Here is a 19,680-nt window from a genome sequence, read left to right as displayed (position 1 = left end):
CGAGTATCTGGAACTCCTGCAGAGCTCACAGCTTTTGACACTTATGACTGTGTCATTGTCAGTAGGTCAAGTCATGTAGCTAATTCAATACAGTATCATCTCTGTATGATGCACTAAAGAAGGAACTCCCGTTTTATAGCCTGTCAGATCACTGGTATTGAAACTGTTGGACTTCCATGTTGTGTGCTACCTGAATAACCTTTAGGGTGTTGAGTCTGTTCCTGACACACAGTCACTTGCAAACCTAAAAATCGTATGTATCAATGCAGCTTGTGACCTTATTTGGATAAGAGCTGAAATATGCCAGTGAGGAAGGCAGCAAGAGGTCTGATTGGATGCTAGCACTATATTATACTTAGAACATCTGCCGAAGAGATGGTAACAGTGTCGTTGTAACAGGGATAATATTCCATGATAAGTGAGTCATTTCCAAACTTTTGTTGATAGGAACACTTTGGCGACCATGTGATGAGCCATTGGTCATTGTAGATACGGCACTTCCTTCTGGCATCAGATATCCTCCCTGGTGTCACACCGTCTGTTAAAGACTTACGTAGAATAATATATGTTCCATGCGTTTTCATCTTTCAAACAGTTTTTGAGTTGGAGATAAATGAGTTCTCAGTTGTTTCAGCTAGTCACAGCATTAGCATCACAGAAGACATGATTTGTCACATTGCACCACTAGTAGTAACATGTTCAACGGGTTTATATCAAGAACAATGCTCCAGATCGTAGATTCATCACCTAGAACCAAATAAGCTAGTGGTCTCCAGTAAGGTATAAGTACACCGTCACAGAAAAGCACAGACAGATTCAGGTACTTTCTCGCTCTGTGTTATTTCGCTATTCTTCAGCTACATCATCGTCAATGTCTCTTGCCCACCACTTGAACTCATTACAAATCATTTTGTTGGCTGCACTAGATTTTCACTTAGGCTCAGGTTAGGGGGCTGGGGGAAGGGGGAAGGGTGGGAGGTGGACAGGGGGACAGGGAGAGGGAACCATTGGAGTCCGCTCCCAAACGGCAGAAGCACTCTCTCCACTAACCACTAACGTAAACAAATTATTATTATGACCTTACAGCATTTAACGTTTTATATATTTCATTGTTATTATTATGGAAATTCTATAACCGAGTCGCCGAAAGAAGTTCCAGACAGCTGGCAGAACTGTTGTGAGCTTTCAGCTACGAACAGCAAACACCTGCGGGCGAAAGAATAGGTATCTACAGAACTGCGACAACAGCGAGGTGTTGCCATAGAGACGTTGACAACATCACATTCTGTGCATGATTGAGAAAGGCGCACGAAGTTGTCGCACTCAGCCCACCTCAGCTTTCAGGGATTTTGCAGTGAACACATAGCGTGTAGTGGGGCGATCGCTTAAATACTGTTTACTGGATAACCGGTTTCAACACACTAAAGGTGCCACCATCGGATCTGTGAAGATATAACAAGACAGGTTTGAGGGGGGGGGGGGGGCTTACATGAGTTACACTATATACATTACAATTAGTGCAGTATCATTACATACCTGAATGTAGATTAACATTTATAAAACATTTGGATATAACCAAACACGAGGCAGGCCAACTGATATAAAATCATTGTCACAAAAATTAAAAAACAACTGCTCTCCTGGTTATTCTTTTCCATATGTAAAACCGAAGTCACAAGATAAAACTATTTGGTACATTAAGAAACAGATGCTCTCCTGGTCATTCTTTTTCATGAGATACGTAAAACCGTATGGCAAGGAAAGCGTTTCTGAACAAGAGAAATTTGTTAACATCGAGTATAGATGTAAGTGTCAGGAAGTCGTTTCTGAAAGTATTTGTATGGAGTGTAGCCATGTATGGATGTGAAACATGGACGATAAATAGTGTGGACAAGAAGAGAATAGAAGCTTTCGAAATGTGGTGCTACAGAAGAATGCTGAAGGTTAGATGGGTAGATCGCATAACTAATGTGGAGATACTGAATAGGATTGGGGAGAAGAGAAGTTTATGGCACAACTTGACTAGAAGAAGGGATCGGTTGGTAGAACATGTTCTGAGGCATCAAGGGATCACCAATTTAGTATTGGAGGGCAGAGTGGAGGGAAAAAACCGTAGAGGGAGACCATGAGATGAATACACTAAGCAGATTCAGAAGGATGTAGGTTGCAGTAGGTACTGGGAGATGAAGAAGCTTGCACAGGATAGAGTAGCATGGAGAGCTGCATCAAACCAGTCTCAGGACTGAAGACCACAAAAACAACAACAATGTAAAACCGAAGTCACAAGATAAAACTGTTTGGTACATAACCGCTGTCAGTGACAATGATTTTATATCAGCTGGTACACTAAGCAGATTCAGAAGGATGTAGGTTGCAGTAAGTACTGGGAGATGAAGAAGCCTGCACAGGATAGAGTAGCATGGAGAGCTGCATCAAACCAGTCTCAGGACTGAAGACCACAACAACAACAACAATGTATCACGAAGCAAATACCGTCCGCATTGACGGAATGTTACGTGATACTACGTACTTACACGTTTGTGACTATTACAGCGCCATCTATCACAAGGCGAAAAAAGTGGTCCAACTAAAACATTCATATTTCTTTACGTACTACACGAATATGTAATAAAAAACGGGGGTTCCTATTTAAAACAACGCAGTTGATATCCGTTTGACCTATGACAGCGCCATCTAGCGGGCCAACCATAGCGCCGTCTGGTTTCCCCCTTCAAGCTAGACGAGTTTCGTTCTTTGTAGTTTTTTCGTTTGATGCTTATTTTGTGAGATATTTGGCCCGGTCACTATCAATGGACCACCCTGTATACAAGTTATAGATAAAAGAAACCTTTGAAGTTTCAGTTCAGTTATGTGTATAAGCCAAACAGATTTCAGTTTCGGTCATTGGTTCATTGAATATAGACAATAATTTCGGCCTAGATACTCTCAATTGGTTTGAATTTTCTCTTGCCGAAAATATCCACATAGTAGTCTCTGATATTCCATTCGAAGCCGTTCATGAATTGCTGATATTTGATTTATGTACAAAATTTTATATACTAGATTCTCAGACTTTGTTTCTCCTGGGTTAGGCTCCGCAAAAGATATACAGAACCAATTTTATGACAAGCCAACCGCAATCCCCACTTTGGCCCAAGCCTGACCCATTTCCCACATTCTCCACGAGGGAATTAAGGGGAAACTTCGCATCCTATGGAGCAAAATGGCATTCTGTCACTTCCTCCAGTTCCTGGGCGTATCTGTTAGTAACTGTTCAGAAAGAAATAATATGTCACTTAAATTCTGAAGTCCCCTCGTACAGGTGAACATCTGCAGGACTTCCACATGTGGTTCACTATATTGCAGAACATGTACCTGAAATGCAACCTGAAGCAGTGTCACTTTTCCAACACTGTGTGGAATATCCATTTTTAATAAGCAGAAAAAAGAGTATTCTTCTCACCAGAAAACTAACATGTCCTTTACAGCGTATCACCTACTCACAATACTTCACAGGAAAAGTAAACTGCTGTAATAAGTTCATTGCCAGCGTAGAGCAGAATTCGAACCTCCTCAACGCACTTGGAAGAAGAGTTTAAAGTTTGTGTGATCACTGGAGTGTGGTAAAGCCTTTTACACCCTCAAACAAACACGGACATCTGTACGTGGAGATTAGGCAGTTAATATACGCGTACTATAAGACCTTACATCTTGGTAAGAAATAACTAAACAGTAAGAAACTAATCCCAAACTATCTCAAACCAATAAAATTCTAATCCAATTTTGACTAATATTAAAAAGCCCCTACTGCCCAGGAAAATCACTGGTGTGTTTCATTACTGGACTGGGGTATTTTGTAACACTGTGAAAGAAACAACTCATATTCAAGGCTTTGAACTGGAAGGAAAAATTTCTCATCACGGCATCAACAACTGTGGCAGAGCTGAATAAAGATACAACGCTTCAACAAATCTCGAAAAGTACGAAGTTAGGCTGGTAAGACCACAGCCCAGCTCAACTCTATTTATCCTAAAGGCATCGCTTAGCTGCCCAAGATTCCAATCTACTATATGTCACAGAAATTGAGTTGCTGCATGTGGGGTGTGGGGAACCATCTGCATGAAGATCCTCTCCCACTATCATATCTGTTGACCAATAATAGACAAAGAGATTGAGCACCTGGCCTACTTATGTTCAGATAGGGCTTCTCAACAAGTTTGTCTCCCAAAGATTTTTTCCTCCATGGCTTCAACCAGCTTGTAGTGATGGACTTGCCTTCAGAATTCCCATGTGAGATAGATCCTTTCTAGAATAGCCGAGGCCACAATTATGGCATCAAACGTCAACCAAGAGCAATTTTAAACGACAGTTGTCTACATTACGGTGTTTTGTGAACTACATGGCATCCAGCACCTTCCTACTGCCCCCTTCCATTCAAAATTGAATGGGGAGGCAAAATGGATGGTTCATTCCAAGGAAAAAGCGAATACAGTGATCCAGTCGACATCCAAGGAGGAGGCTAGAGTTATATTTTTAAGTATCTTCAGATCCAAACCAATCGCTGACAAGAGCCCAGCGTGTCACTTGTATGGCAAACAGCCGCAGACACTTCTCAGTCCGGTCCAGCCACAGCAGCATGAGTGATGAACATCAAAACAACTTCTCAGTTGGGTGCCATGATGTAGATAGAAACTTTTCGGCTGGTCCCTGCGTGGATGCCCACATCACTCACTGGAGACTTGGAACGCTGCTGTATTAAAAGGACGTGAATTACTGCCAATAGTGGCACCACCAAAACCAGCTGTGACACAGTCTGCGGCTCTCGGAACCTCCTAGTTCTTATAGTCTTCAGCCTGGTCTGCAGATGCATATCTACTACCTGTAATGTAGCAACTACGTTACGGAGTACTGTATAAATATATATATTCTATTTTTCAGTTCTATTTAAAGGCTTCAACAGTAATTTTAATAATAACAATAATGTAAGGGCTTCACCCAAATTCAAACCAAAGTAATTCACGCCAACCATAAGACGAGGTGAGTTAATACATTTTCGTTATTAATCAAATAAGAAGGCAGTGGGCACGTATACGTCGAACGATTGGTATAGAAGGCTCTGAGTCATCTAGAGCTGGAAGACGCACTGGTTGACGTGACTGGATGTAGATGGGAGTGCCAGTTGCGTGGGAAAAATGATAGATTTCTAGTACCTTCTAGAACAATTTCAGGGTAGTAATTAATACTGTTCCGGCATCAGAAAGCGCGCGGGGTCGTGAATGCTGAGGGCAACACCCCCACCCCCACCCCGTAGAACTTCGATGGCGATATTGCGAGATATCGGCGTCGAAAGAGAATAGTCCCACTTGTTCTTAGCCCTTCAGGTTAAGATGGTTCAAATGGCTCTGAGCACTATGGGACTTAACATCTGAGGTCATCTGTCCCCTAGAACTTGGAACTACTTAAACCTAACCAACCTAAGGACATCACACACATCCATGTCCGAGGCGGGATTCGAACCTGCAACCGTAGCGGTCGCGCGGTTCCAGACTGAAGCGCCTAGAACCGCTCGGTCACTCTGGCCGGCTTTAGGTTAAGAGAAACGTATTTTAAATGCAACCTAAAGTACGTAATTGAGGACAGAGCTTACGAAATCGATCTTCTCTCTTACATGGTACTTTCTTTCATTAGTTTATAAAATGAGTAACAACATGATTAATCACAGGCGCGGAGGTACGAATAAAGTGGAGGCGAGAGCTACTTTTGCCGTTGGCGCTTTCGCTCTGGAGAGTCACTCTGGGTCCTTCATGACGGACAGACCCGCATTTGACCGCTCTGATGAAATACTAATTTTATTCGGTCAGTGAGTACTTTTACAGTACAGTACACTGCTTCAAGTGTCTGGAACAGCAGTTGAGTAGTGACAGGTTATTTCGCAATTTAATACCCCAGTAAAAGCATACGTGAGGCCATGATTTTGATTGTGTGATACGAAGTCCCATCGGAACTGTGATGAACGTTACTACAGTAGTAGTACATCGTATCGCAATCAAGATGCAGCCTCTTCATCATGTGTAAGTGATTTCTTACATGGCTCGGTGCTGGTGTGACCTTACGATAAGTCTTCAAGGTTTTACTGTACGCAAGATGGCCGTAGACTCGAATGCAGTTAAACGAATCTAAACTGAATGTGTAGGGTGGTATTCTTCAGGCGAGTGAGTGTTTGTTATTGCAGCTGCATCATTAGAAATCCCGTATGGCAGTGCAAAATTAATTGCTTAACTGTGAGTGAAACCGGTATCTAAATTCTGCGTACGTAAAGAGAAGACAGATTTTTCTAGAAGGGGCTAACTTATATTGCATTGTTCTGAAGGATAGAGCCTGATTCATTGTGAAGATAATTTATGAACATAAATGAAAGATATGTCATCATATGGTGCGTAAGGAAAGACGTTAGCTTGATACTCTGTCATTTGTGTGCTCTCGGATTAACTACGGGTGCCAAACATTACTGTAATAGCAATCCTTTGCAGTTTTAACATGTGCTTTATTGGAGGACACTACGCCTGTGAATTATATTTTATTTATCACGGTAGATTCGTGTTCTTATTTGCTGCAACACCCTTTATCATTGCAATATTACTTGGTTCATTTGTTGCTTTCCAAGATTGCTTACAGTGAGTAGCATTGAGAGCGGGAGAGCAGAACTATCTTTGAAAGCCAAACATCTTCGAGAAATATAAAGGTCGTGGTCTGTGGTGCTTACGACGTGTAACAAACGTTAGGTGGACGTTGGGTACTTCGCGACCAATTTAATAAATATATGTGGCACTAAGGGTCTCAAGTGACTAACCACTGGCACCGATACATTGATAATAGTATGCAACTCATGTTATATTACATTCCAGAGCATTCGGTTCAGTCATAATGGTAGTCAGGTGGAATAAATCTCAGAGTAATAAACTGCTCCACAGACGCTGCTAACTTCCTTACCATCTCTGGCTTCCCCTCAGCAGCAGCAGCAGAAGTGGCAGCAGTGAAATCTGGCAATCGCCGGTACTTTGTGGATGCCATAGACTAGCGCCCCACATTACACTTAGAATTGGCAGCTGCGGCCTCTATAAGCTTCACAGCTCCGTCCACAGGTCAAGTGGAACATGGCTCCGACATTGCACCATCGCAGCGACACCATCGCTGTGGTGGGAGACGAATTCACCTGTAGCTACTCAGTAATCTACCTCACAGGCAAGAGACGTTGAGATGGCTAAACCTAATCTTCAACATCTCAGGCAGTATACCTTCCTCCAAGGTGGAGTCAGTACAAGTTGGGGCTATTCCACCCTTGGTGTGCCTCTCAGGGGACTGAGTCGGAGAATGCTATATTTGTCAATGACAGCATTGCTGGCCAACCTTGATGAGGTTTTTAGGCGGTTTTCCACGTCCCACTAGGTGAATCCTGGGCTGGTGCCCACGACCCGCCGCAGTTACACGATTCGAAGGCGTTTATGAAACTTTCGCTCACATTTTACATGAATAACACTACACGCACACAGTTGGGGTACACATATTTCGTTCTGCGGGGTAACGAGATGGTGACAGGAAGGGCATCCGATCACCACGCCAAAGCCCTTAGTTTCCATATCAACAGTGCGCCGATGCGGGACAAAGTCACAAGAAGAAGAAGAAGATTGTACTTCATGTTCCAGACCAAGGACTTCGAGCTGAAGTTAATTTACGTCATCTCTGCTCTCCATCTTGAAATACAGCGCATGTACGTTACATTACATGAACAGGTCGCTCATTTTGTATATATTTAAATATATAATGACTCTGACAACCAGCAAAGATAAAAGGATCACTGTTGCAGAGATACCTATGAAAATGGAAGCCTGGACGCTTCCTGCCACTAGAGGGCAACATAACTCTGGGAATGTCCCCCCACGCCGCGCACTCAGTTTCAACGTCCATCCAAAAGCTACCCATTACTTTTTCTGTCAATTAGAATGCCTACTGAGAATCAACAGATATCATTTTGTATATCACCAGTACGGGCATGTCTCAAAATCAGAAATCTTGAAGTATATGAATAATTTCCTTCATGTTGTCTCTTTCCTGCAGGAATTCAGCCCAAACAATATATCGGTCCATATTCCAACCTATCCAGCCTAGTTGACCTACTTTCCCGCCATCAGTTCTACTTCTCTTCCACAAATCCTGTCAGCTACACCACTCATTCCTGCAGACACACGAATGAATAACATCGACATGCTGTTGTTAATTACGAAGACACGTTCGAAACTTACCAAACGTTAAGAAAAGCCGAGACTAGTGCCATACATGCATCTGATTTAATTCTACAACACCTATAAATTCTTGACAGTACTGGATAACATTCCATCAGCTCACTGGAAGTCGTTTCAGCTCCAGCATCCACTACACAACACCCACCCCTGCCTGACAATTTGATCGATGATTATTACTTTGCATCCTTTCTCTGAAACATCACAATTCCTGATAACCCTTAGTATTATTGCTCCCAATTCCCTACAGTCCAAGAACTTACTGGCATCACCGACTTATCACTTGTCTTCATTTTCCACTGCTTGGAGTAAATAACACATAATAACCCGATTATAGCAATGACACTAAAAAAGTATTACGTAATAATCGCAATGTTCCTGGTTAAAGGCATGGTACCTATTGACACTTTATAGAATGTCTTCCCTCCTTACTAGTAATCGTTAAAACCCTGTATAATATGACTGTCTGCATGTGTTGCTCTGCTGAGCTGTAGTATACGTCCTTAAACCAAAATAAACTCTCAAATGAAACTACTCTGTACTGCGTTGTTAGCCTTCTCTAGGTGTTTAGTAAGGTCTCAAAACGTTTCTCATTCCAATTTATTCATAAGCAACTAAACCAGCTTCTATCCCTTCCTATTAAACATTGTTTATTCTACGCCAAGTTCTTCTCTGACGAAAAGCTCGTGGAACTGGACCATTCCTATGGAAACAGTTCAATGAACGGAATTCCGCCATTTTGTGTCTCTTCTCTGTGAAGAAGCCTATGATTGCATATGGCATTCTGGTCTCCTCTTCAAACTTCAGACCCTCTTTATTACAACGTCCACCCTTTGCTAGCGCGATGCTCTGTTCTCTCTCCAGTTCTGAATATTAGATACAAAGCTGATATGTCTATTCCTCTCCTCCAATCCGCGAATCACATCATGTTTTTGCCACCTACCCTGCCCTCGAGAAATGAAATTAGCGTGACCTGCTCTATCTTAGTTAGGTCATAACGTGGTGCTACCACTAGCTTATCTAGACAAATACTTCCAGATCGTAGGTAATAACTATAGTACTAACCGTACATAGACTCTGTATTGATGACTTTTACCCAAATATTTATAATCACCATGTCGAAGGAACTAACACACAGAACTATCTTGGACCCAGTCTGAATTTTAAAGTGACATCGAAACTCCATTTACGTTTACCATCCAATACGAAGCTCAGAATAAGCTAGAACTACTGACTGGACGAACATGGGATCGCATTCTTCCAATATCTTCACTTATGCCAATGTCACGTAGATATTTGTTTCTCAAAAAAGTGGTTCAAGTGGCTCTGAGCGCTTTGGGACTTAACTTCTGAGGTCATCAGTCCCCTAGAACTTAGAACTACTTAAACTTAACTAACTTAAGGACATCACACACATCCATGCCCGAGGCAGGATTCGAACCTGCGACCGTTGCGGTCGCACGGTTCCAGACTGTTGCGACTAGAACCGCTCAGCCACTCCGGCCGGCTATTTGTTTCTCCAAAGTCTAATCACTCTATGAAAATCCTTGCACAACGCTTACTCTACCTTATTTCCCAAATACTGTGTGTTTTTCATCCCTTACACGAATTTTCTACCAGCTCATTAACTCATACCCCCACCCCACGCCCCTTTCACGGGTCCCTCTTTTCCTCGTCCACACATAAAGCATCTCCTACAAACTTGACTCAAAAAGCCCCACTATGTCGCCGCCAGTTTCAGTCCTGATACATTCCCACGTCTGGACCAAATCATCCTACTGATTCTGCAGCTGTACTGTCTCCAATGCTAGTTTAGTAGATAGCCACTGCCAGAAAATAAGATTTGCCGTGATATTAGTCTCTCCTATCAAATCAATTTACTTCTCCCTACACCCTCATCCCTCCCCTCTATAGGAGGTGAACCCCTTCCCATCCTTCTCCTTCTTTTCGTTGCCCTAATCTGAGCTTCGAAACACAGATTTTTGTGTTCTTCCTAAAATGATCTAGGTAAGTTCTGGGACTGTGCCTTGGAAAAGTATTTGTTCCAACTGAGTTTGCTCTTATCTCCAATATCTTCCTCGTCGACTGGATGTTAAAAAGTATTCTGCATCAGCTTTCCTGAACACGAAGAACGTTAATATTCTTTTCATTTTTCATCATTTTGCTCTCACAAGGGCAGTCACATCATCAGTATGTGATACAGCAGGCCGAAAAAGCCATCCTTGACGAATAACAGCTCATGTGGTACACTTTTGCGCCCTTAGCATGCGTAAACCCTGAAAAATATTCATAAGACTCACCATAAATCAGCATCCAGTTTTCTTTCAGGAGAATTTAGACATTGTCGACTCACTGTTCAGTCTAGAAACCTAGTCTTTCTCACGTTTACGCCACCAATTCGTTTCTCATAGCAAATAGTCTATTCATAGCAAATTGATGTTTACCACATAAGTCAGATACAAAATTATCGCTGTAAAGGCAACCTCCTTGTGACTATGTCACCATAAATTTTTATAAGCCTTCACAACTTTTTTCCCTAATATTCAAAATTCTATCAGTTCAGTCACTCTGGAAATTCCTTTCCACATGATGAAGGATACATATAAGGATTTCGCCCATCACTCGAGCTCGCGAATTCCTCTGTTCGTTAACATAATCTCCACCACCACTGACTGAAGATCGTGATGACCAAGGATCTCCCTAAGGCCATAGTAACAAGTAATGAGCCCCTAATTCTCAGATATTTCAAGATTTTGCGCGGACGTGTTATCCACCACTTCACATACACCACCACAATAATGGCAGTGGAGAATAGATGTTGGGTATTTCAAGTAGAAACAATCCCTACTAACTGGGAATGCATGACCAGAGTCAGCCCTGCCTTTATTTCTTACTATCTATTGCACTAAATTGGTAAGCAACACAAGGCCAGCTGAATTACTGCACTGAGGACAGCTCAGAAAGCTCTTGCATCCGTGTCCTAAGTCTCCCCACAAGAATCTCTCACCTCATTTCCGCCCTGGTGCCCTGGCATAAATGCGCATTTTGGAAAGTCGACATCTAAGATACCCACCATCTTGGAAGCTGACCCGTAGCTGCTACGTATTATAGTAGCTACCTATGATAATGTCCGGAAGCGCCATCAGTATCAGCTCCATTTATAATGGTCTTACAAACAAACAGCGCTGCTGCCCCACCCCAGTAGGACGAACCGTACCACAGCAGGTCCAGTGGACGTCGCTCAAGGAGTTACTTCACTATTAGCATGGGTGTCTGCTCCTGACATAGGGTTTAGCCGAGCGTTCTAAGGCGCTGCAGTCATGGACTGTGCGGCTGGTCCCGGTGGAGGATCGAGTCGTCCCTCGGGCATGGGTGTGTGTGCGTGTTTGTCCTTAGGATAATTTAGGTTAAGTAGTGTCTAAGCTTAGGGACTGATGACCTTAGCAGTTAAGTTCCTTAAGATCTCACACACATTTGAATATTTTTTGCTCCTGACACATAACCAATTACTGGACTGCGTCCCAAATGACTCGAAAAGGGCACTCTCGGATCATATGCGTCACGAACAAGAACGAAAACTTTCCACCCACGCCCACATCTGACCTCCAGGATGCCAATATACGCTGGTGGCAGAACAAATGATGCCGACCTCGTCGTTGTTGAAGTCACCAATTGCAGGCAGTGGTGGCTAAAATAATTAGGGGTTCAAAATGGGCAATGCATGTGGAAATTATTTAAAATTCTATGTGAAACAGACGCAATTCTACTACGAAAGTTGACAAATGCCTTACTTTTATCACTTCCAAAATTCCGAATTTTGTTATTGTACATGTGGGGCTTGAACTCCAGTTTAAGACGTTCATTTTTAGAATTATCGTCCTACACTACATTAAAGTGCGGTGTGAGTCTCTAAGTCTGTTCAATCTGAACTTTTCTTTCCAAATCAAAGCTGAAGTTTTGCTAAGGAAACTCTCAATAGTATTCAGTTCTGAAGGTTTCAATGCACCTCCAGACATAATACTGTATATACTAAGACAATTTTTAAGCACAAGAAGTGCTAATTTATATTAGACTCTTACAAATTCCAGAAAAACCTGAAAAGATATGTACGCCATCCAAACAACGCCCTTCCTTTAACACCTTACTTGTCTGTGGCTTTCCGCTTCAAGATTCCTCCATAACTGTTCCCGTTAAACCGAGTCCACGTGAGTTCATAAGCTCTGCTGGTGGCAGATACGAAGCTAGTCCCCAGGCAGTATCTCCATCGATACTGAACTATTTCACGGAAAGGAATACTTCCCAATTGCGAACCATGACGTGTTTGGACAATACTGTATTGAACATTTATTAGTCCTGTTTTACCATAAAGTACAGGTTGTACAAGTATTACTGGACACGTCAAAATAACATGACATAATATACACGACAAACAAAAAAGGGAAATATGTAGACATTTTTACTTTCATTGTCTGATATACATCTGAAGGAAAAATATTGTTCTTGCATACACAGAAATTCTTTTGTAGTACTTTATTAGGAATGTCTTTGATCTGCTTTTAAATATTTGCTATGGAGAAATGTTTATTCCACCATAGTGGACTACACTTTTCTGATAGGCTGATGTTCTGGGAAACTGTTGGTTGATATCTGAGTGTCCTGTGGCATCATAATATCTTTGTTCTACATCAGTGTATCAGTTTCCAGGAAATAGTCCATAGTAAGATTGTTTCAAGAATAAACAAACATAGATATTTATAGCACCAACTTCAGAAAAATGAGGTTTACACGACTCCATATTAGTAAAGCCACAAACTATCCTTAGTGTTCCTTTTTCATTCCAAATAAGTTCATGACCTGAGCAGTGCTTCCACATGAAATGATTCCAAAACGAAGCAGTGGATGGATCTGTTCATATAATCCTTGAGCCGCTGTTTGTTTACTTGTTGTACCTTTTAATGTCCTCAGACCATAGCACACCGTTAAGAGTTTCTTCAGCAACTTTCTTATATGTGTGCCCCATTTCAAGTCCCGCTGAACGCACAACACAAACATTTTCTATAGTTTTTTCTCTTAACTTTGTTTGGTTACAATTTCGATGGCATTGGGTAGATCAGTTGAGGTTATTACGTGCATTTTTTGAGCATTTACAATTAGTTTGTTTGTGATGAACACACTACAAGTAAATTTATGAGAATTGTGTTGTACAACAGTGTAAAGTGGAAATGTGTTGGGTAACACGCTTGAGTGTGTTCCAAAGACCACACACACACACACACACACACACACAAAATAAATCGGGGTCTGATGGCAACTGAAACCCTATGGGTGTGTATAGCTATAACTGCGTAGGTTTAAGATAATAAAGCAAACTCAAGGACTGAAGAAGATGATTAGGAAAATGCGATGAAAAGTGAATTCTGTATAAAAACAATATATTGGTATTGGATACTTTTATGAACAGAAAGATTCATTGTACCAGTTATTAGGTATAGTGCGAGACTGTTTGCAAGTTAATAAAAATACAATTTCACTCATTGCTTCCGTCATTAAGGATCCATTAACAAAAAACTTTGGCTTTAAGACTTTTATGAACCAATAACAAAAAACTTAATTCGAATCAAATCTATTAAGCATGAAAACTATAGGAAGATCTTTTTTAGTTACAATTATCACCGTCTGAAATGTATTTAAAACCATATCATGCTATCATTAGCAGAATCTCAATAAACTATGTTAGCTGAATGACATGTTCTCATTAACTATAAATGTCTAATTTCAAGCATTTTAGGAACGACGTGAACTCCTTAGAAAGTAAATCTCTGTTCTTTATTAATCAATTGCCGGTGCCCTCGTTTACCTACAAAGTTATTTACATATAAACCTAGACTTAAACATGGATCACATGATGCAGACTTTGTGTAAAATATTATTGTGTGCTCGTAAGAGGAATGACTAAACTCTTTGACTGTCATCATGTTTGTAGATAGAATGTAGAAAACATGAAATACTTGTAGTTTCATGTAATGGTTGGGAAGGTAATAAAATCCACCTCACATAAATTATCTAACCTGTATTTTCTTAATTTTCTCCTATACATACAAGAAAGAGAGTGATACAAGCATTCCGGAATGTGTAATCTATTTTGTGCGTAACGATATTAAATAAACTGGAAATTGAGTCTTGTGCTATTCTCCCGTCTGCCCAGGGTTCCATACTTTGCACTGTAACAAAACCGATCAATGCTAAGGCTTCTGCCAATTGGAGCTGTAGAGAAGAGGCTACGGAACAAGCCAGTACCTGCCACATACCAGTGCTGTTGAAGAGTTACGAAGGTGGAGGCATTACTTTTCAGTCAACCCTCGCATTATTTTTCATCCCTCGTCACAGAATTATTACCTTTGCCTACTTCGTGGTGACCAATTTCGATGTTAAGTTTATCGTTAATCCCACTTCTGCTCCTCCTTATTTCTTTTGTGTTAGGTTTTTTCTCAATCCACAGTGTGTGCTCATCAGACTATTCATTCCATCCGTCAGATCCTTCCCACAGGATAGCCATGAAATCAACTTCTTCTAATGAAGCACTGTCTCAAAAAAGCCGCGCAAATATCCACTCAGATGCTGATATGATTTCAAAGTGGTGGGAAATTTGCAACTGCCTTCATACGTTTGGAAGTGTAAAACTTTGTCACGGCACGAAACAAAAATTGAAAGAGACACAAGCTGGAATTATTCAGTTTATTTTAATATCTTGGTGTACTAATTCGTCGCGATATGAAATATGCATCTGAGTCGTGCGTAAAGCAGGTACCCGGTTTCAGTTCAGTGGTAGCATACAGGAAAATGCAATCAGTCTATAAAGAATATGCAACAATGGCTCCAAGCACTATGGGACTTAACATCTGAGATCATCAGTCCCCTAGACTTAGAACTACTTAAACGTAACTAACCTAAGGGTATCACACACATCCATGCCCGAGGCAGGATTCGAACATGCGTCCGTAGCAGCAGCGCGGTTCCGGACCGAAGCACCTAGAGCCGCTCGACCACAGCGGCCGGCTATGAAGAAGAGCTCTTACAATACGATCTTGCGACCCCTCTTAGAGCATTGGTCTACTATGTGCACCTTTACTAAATAAAACTAATAGGGGTACTGAACATATGGGCAGCACAAATGTTGACCGCTGGAGGAGCTTCACAGAGGTGTTGAGAAAACTGATTTGGCAAACACGTGAACACAGACGCAAGCTATCCTGTGAGAGCCTACTCACAAGGAGATCATACGGAAATTGGATTTTTGTGTTTTTTCATATTTATGGTACCTGAATTGCAGAACTCAAACATCAGTCATCCAAAGGAGTTCGATACGGCTCTCAAAGTTTTCCCACCATCTTTAATACCCAAAAGCGAGACTTGTTTTGACCGGCCACTTGGCTCTGGTAGCATGCACAGCTGTCTTGTAGGTGACCCAGGTTCGATCCCTGGTCGTGATATATATTTATACAAAGGTGCTTGTTCTACAAGCACGTCCGTGAAACTTGAAACACATAAAGATTGTGTAATTTCTTTTTTAACATAAGTAATCTTTATCAAAAATCTTTTATATAAGATCGGTAACTAAGAATTTATATTTGCGATGGGATGTGGATTTTTGTGTGCAATAAGCGATTACAAATAAGAAGAGGTGCATTTCTCATAAAAATGAATATACCTCTTAATTACCACATTTTTCGATGAATTTTATACTGAAATCATGTAGGTCTTCGAATTGAATGGAAAGAAACGAAAAAAATATTAACGGAAACAAGGCGGAACCAGCGGTCCAGCCATAAAAAGTCTCGAGAGCCTAAGTTTTTTTGCCATCTTTATGTATTTTACGGATGACGAAAATGTTCGAAAAGCATTTAAAAATTTGCATCGTCCGGCATCTGAACCCAGCCCCCCACACTACAGGCGAATATTCTGCCACAGTGCCGTGCTACCTATGGAAAAATTTATCTTGCTTACGGTATTAAAGGACCTCGGAAAATTTTTGAGAGTTGCATCGAGCTCCATTGGGAGACTGGGATTTGAGTTCTAAACTTCAAGTGGGTTAAATATGAAAAAATACAAAAATCCTTTTGCCGTGTGGTCTTCTTGTTAATAAGTTTCAAGAAAAAACGTAAGTTAGGAATGTAGAAATACGCTAAAACCGTTAGGTATCGATTCCTTAGGGGCTACTAAGAGGTTGTAGCGGTCGTTCGCTGCTGTAGACGATGGCGTGAACATTAATGAAGGTTAATTTGAAGAGAAATGACAAAATAATAACTTATGCAGGCGATATCTCTGTTTCCCTGAAAGAGTGCGGTTCGTAATTCACCCAACTGTCAGTTGCTGCGCCGGCCGGAGTGGCCGAGCGGTTCTAGGCGCTACAGTCTGGAACCACACGACAGCTACGGTCGCAGGTTCGAATCCTGCCTCGGGCATGGACGTGTGTACTGTCCTTAGGTTAGTTAGGTTTAGGTAGTTCTAAGTTCTAGGGGACTGATGACCTTAGAAGTTAAGTCCCATAGTACTCAGAGCCATTTTCAGTTGCTGCCACGACCTGGCTCGCACCGAACTAATTCTCTTCTCGAAGGGATTCAGTTGATGGTTAGTTATCATAACAGACAGGACAACAAATGTAAGTTGCTGACAAGAAAAAACGCGTATGTTCTGGTAAGAGCTGCTGTTTTCTTTCTCCAATATCAAGTAATGAAACGCCGAGGTAGCCTGACACACGAGTATAACCGTAAACTTACGAAAGCCATGACCTGCTGCTTCTTGTTGCAGGACGAGAATATAAAATATAAATCATGCAGTCGTATGAAAGGTATTAAATTAAAATGATCCAGCTCTTGCACAACAAGAAAGTGCGTGGTGAGGAAACACGGACAACTTTCTTCAGTAGTATGAAAGGTAACGGAAGCCGAACTGGGCACTTCAGACAATTATTCCCGTATGATTTTAAAAAAGTTCCCGGTCTACTGCATACTGGATGACTGAAAACATAGCTACGAGTGCAACTGAATGCCGGTCGGAGTGGCCGAGCGGTTCTAGGCGCTACAGTCTGGAACTGCGCGACCACTACGGTCGCAGGTTCGAATGTTGCCTCGGCCATGGATGTGTGTGATGTACTTAGGTTAGTTAAGTTTAAGTAGTTCTAAGTTCTAGGGTACTGATGACCTCAGCAGTTAAGTCCCATGTGCTCAGAGCCATTTTTTTGCAACTGAATGTGAACTCGGAGATGAATTTAACCATCTGTAACCTTGCGAGTAGCAGCAAACGTTGCACAAATCATGCTCACCGAAGCCAAGATGACGGCTGGTCCTGAACTCACGACCATCGTAATATTCACCTCCGTTCAGATCTATCAACTAATAGCAACTGTGGTGATCTTGGCTTCTCTCGTCACTTTCGTAGCCGAGGAGCCCTCGACATAGCAAGCTTCCGCCGGCAAGAAGAGGGCCGTATAGCTAACCTAACCAGCGCTGCGGTTACTGTTTAGCTCCTCTGCGGCGGTCAGAGGCCACTGCCCAGCAGCTGGGACAGCTGAAGTGGCGGAAAGTTCCACGAAAACGGCGGACACTCTCTTGTCCTTCCGCGGTAAATAGCCTTCGCCTGAATTTGAAACCAACAGCCTCTGCCAGTATTCAGCATCCTGTGATATTGTAGAATTTATCAAATTAGGACCTGGAAAATTCGTCTACAACCCACGAGCCCATAGTCCTCTGTTTACAGCAGCCAAAGGTGATCTCAAACCGTCGGACAGAATTAGTCTGATAACGAATAATTAATCTTTAATTGTGACAACCTAAGAAACAACAATTTAATCAAACATCAATTTAATCAACTGAGATGCATGTCAAAAGAAAAGTAATTTTGTCAGTAGCCCAAATCTGACGTAAAAAGTATTATTGCACTCTCCCTAATGTCACTAAGTTGGGTCATGTACGGGAGAGGCGGGTGACAGGCCTTGTGGCCAGTCCACGACAAGTCCGCACTCTACGATTAGGTTAATAATTACAGTGTGAACTGAGGCGTTTAAGCAATAATTCCGTGCTCCGTACGAGAATGGAATTGGAAGAAACCTTCATAACTAGAACAATAGGACAGGGGAGGAGGGAGTACCCCCTGCCATGCACTTGACAGAGGCTTGGACACCTGTAGCTTTCACCCGAGAACTTGGCAGATAACCTGAAACAAAATTCTTAGGACATTGCTAACAGTAGGTTTATTGAAACTTCCTGGCAGATTAAAACTGTGTGCCCGACCGAGACTCGAACTCGGGACCTTTGCCTTTCGCGGGCAAGTGTTCTACCAACTTATTTTTTTCATTTTTGTTCGTTTGTGATCGTTGTGTTTGGTCGTTGCGGACGTCGCAAGACATTCTGTTCAAGTTCGGTGGTTGATCCTACCACTCAGTTTTTTTATTACAGAGGCTAACCGGCTCTCTGACCGAACACGCTGAGCTACCGTGCCGGCTACCAACTGAGATACCCAAGCACGACTCACGCCCCGTCCTCACAGCTTTACTTCTGCCAGTACCTCGTCTCCTACCTTCCAAACTTTACAGAAGCTCTCCTGCGAACCTTGCAGAACTAGCACTCCTGAAAGAAAGGATATTGCGGAGACATGGCTTAGCCACAGCTTGGGGAATGTTTCCAGAAAGTTAAGTTTGGAAGGTAGGAGACAATGTACTGGCAGAAGTAAAGCTGTGAGGACGGCGCGTGAGTCGTGCTTGGGTAGCTTAGTTGGTAGAGCATTTGCCCGCGATAGGCAAATGTCCCGAGTTCGAGTCTCGGTCCGGCACACAGTTTTAATCTGCCAGGAAGTTTCATATCAGCGCACACTCCGCTGCAGAGTGAAAATCTCATTCTGGAGTAGGTTTATTGTTGTGTAGTTGCTTCTTAGAGTGAGGTTCTTTTCTCGTTTTGATATCTGTACACTAACGTCTAGTAGAAAAGTAATCGTTTGTGAGACGTCTACGGGGGTTTCTCGTAAGGAGAACTGGTGGCCTGCCGCACCTGTGAAGTCTCTGCCGGTGTCGAGGAAAGCAATGTCGTCGTCGGTGGCGGGCGCCGCCTGGTGGCGGTACTGGCTGAGCGCGTAGTAGCCGGAGGGCCGCGCGGGCAGCGTCAGGTCCCTCTGGCGGCGCGTCACCGCGTCCAGCGCCGTCTGCAGGCTGTCGCCGCGCGCCTGCGCCAGCGCCGCCGCCGGCAGCACCAGCAACAACAGGATCCACCGTAGCTGCATCACCTGTTGCAACAAACAAGGTTTGGTTACGATTCATTTAGAACTAAATTATTTTGAAAATTGGCTGCTTTAAAAAATTTTGCTATATTCTGTCATGTACTTGGAAATATGT

At 42.4% G+C, this 19,680-nt stretch overlaps 1 protein-coding gene across 1 annotated transcript in view; it reads right to left on the bottom strand.

Annotated features, from left to right (window-relative positions):
- The window catches only part of LOC126191042 (uncharacterized), a 235,816-nt gene that overhangs the window by 53,706 nt on the left and 162,430 nt on the right, over window positions 1-19,680 (bottom strand). The window contains exon 2 of the mRNA XM_049931757.1: window positions 19,340-19,571. Within this exon, the coding sequence (XP_049787714.1) occupies window positions 19,340-19,568 (229 nt within the window). The 5' untranslated portion in view covers window positions 19,569-19,571. The remainder of the gene's footprint in view (window positions 1-19,339; window positions 19,572-19,680) is intronic.

Source organism: Schistocerca cancellata, chromosome 1 (genome assembly GCF_023864275.1).
Source record: "Schistocerca cancellata isolate TAMUIC-IGC-003103 chromosome 1, iqSchCanc2.1, whole genome shotgun sequence".
Lineage (NCBI taxonomy): Eukaryota > Metazoa > Arthropoda > Insecta > Orthoptera > Acrididae > Schistocerca > Schistocerca cancellata.
This window is presented reverse-complemented; position numbering and strand designations above follow the sequence as displayed.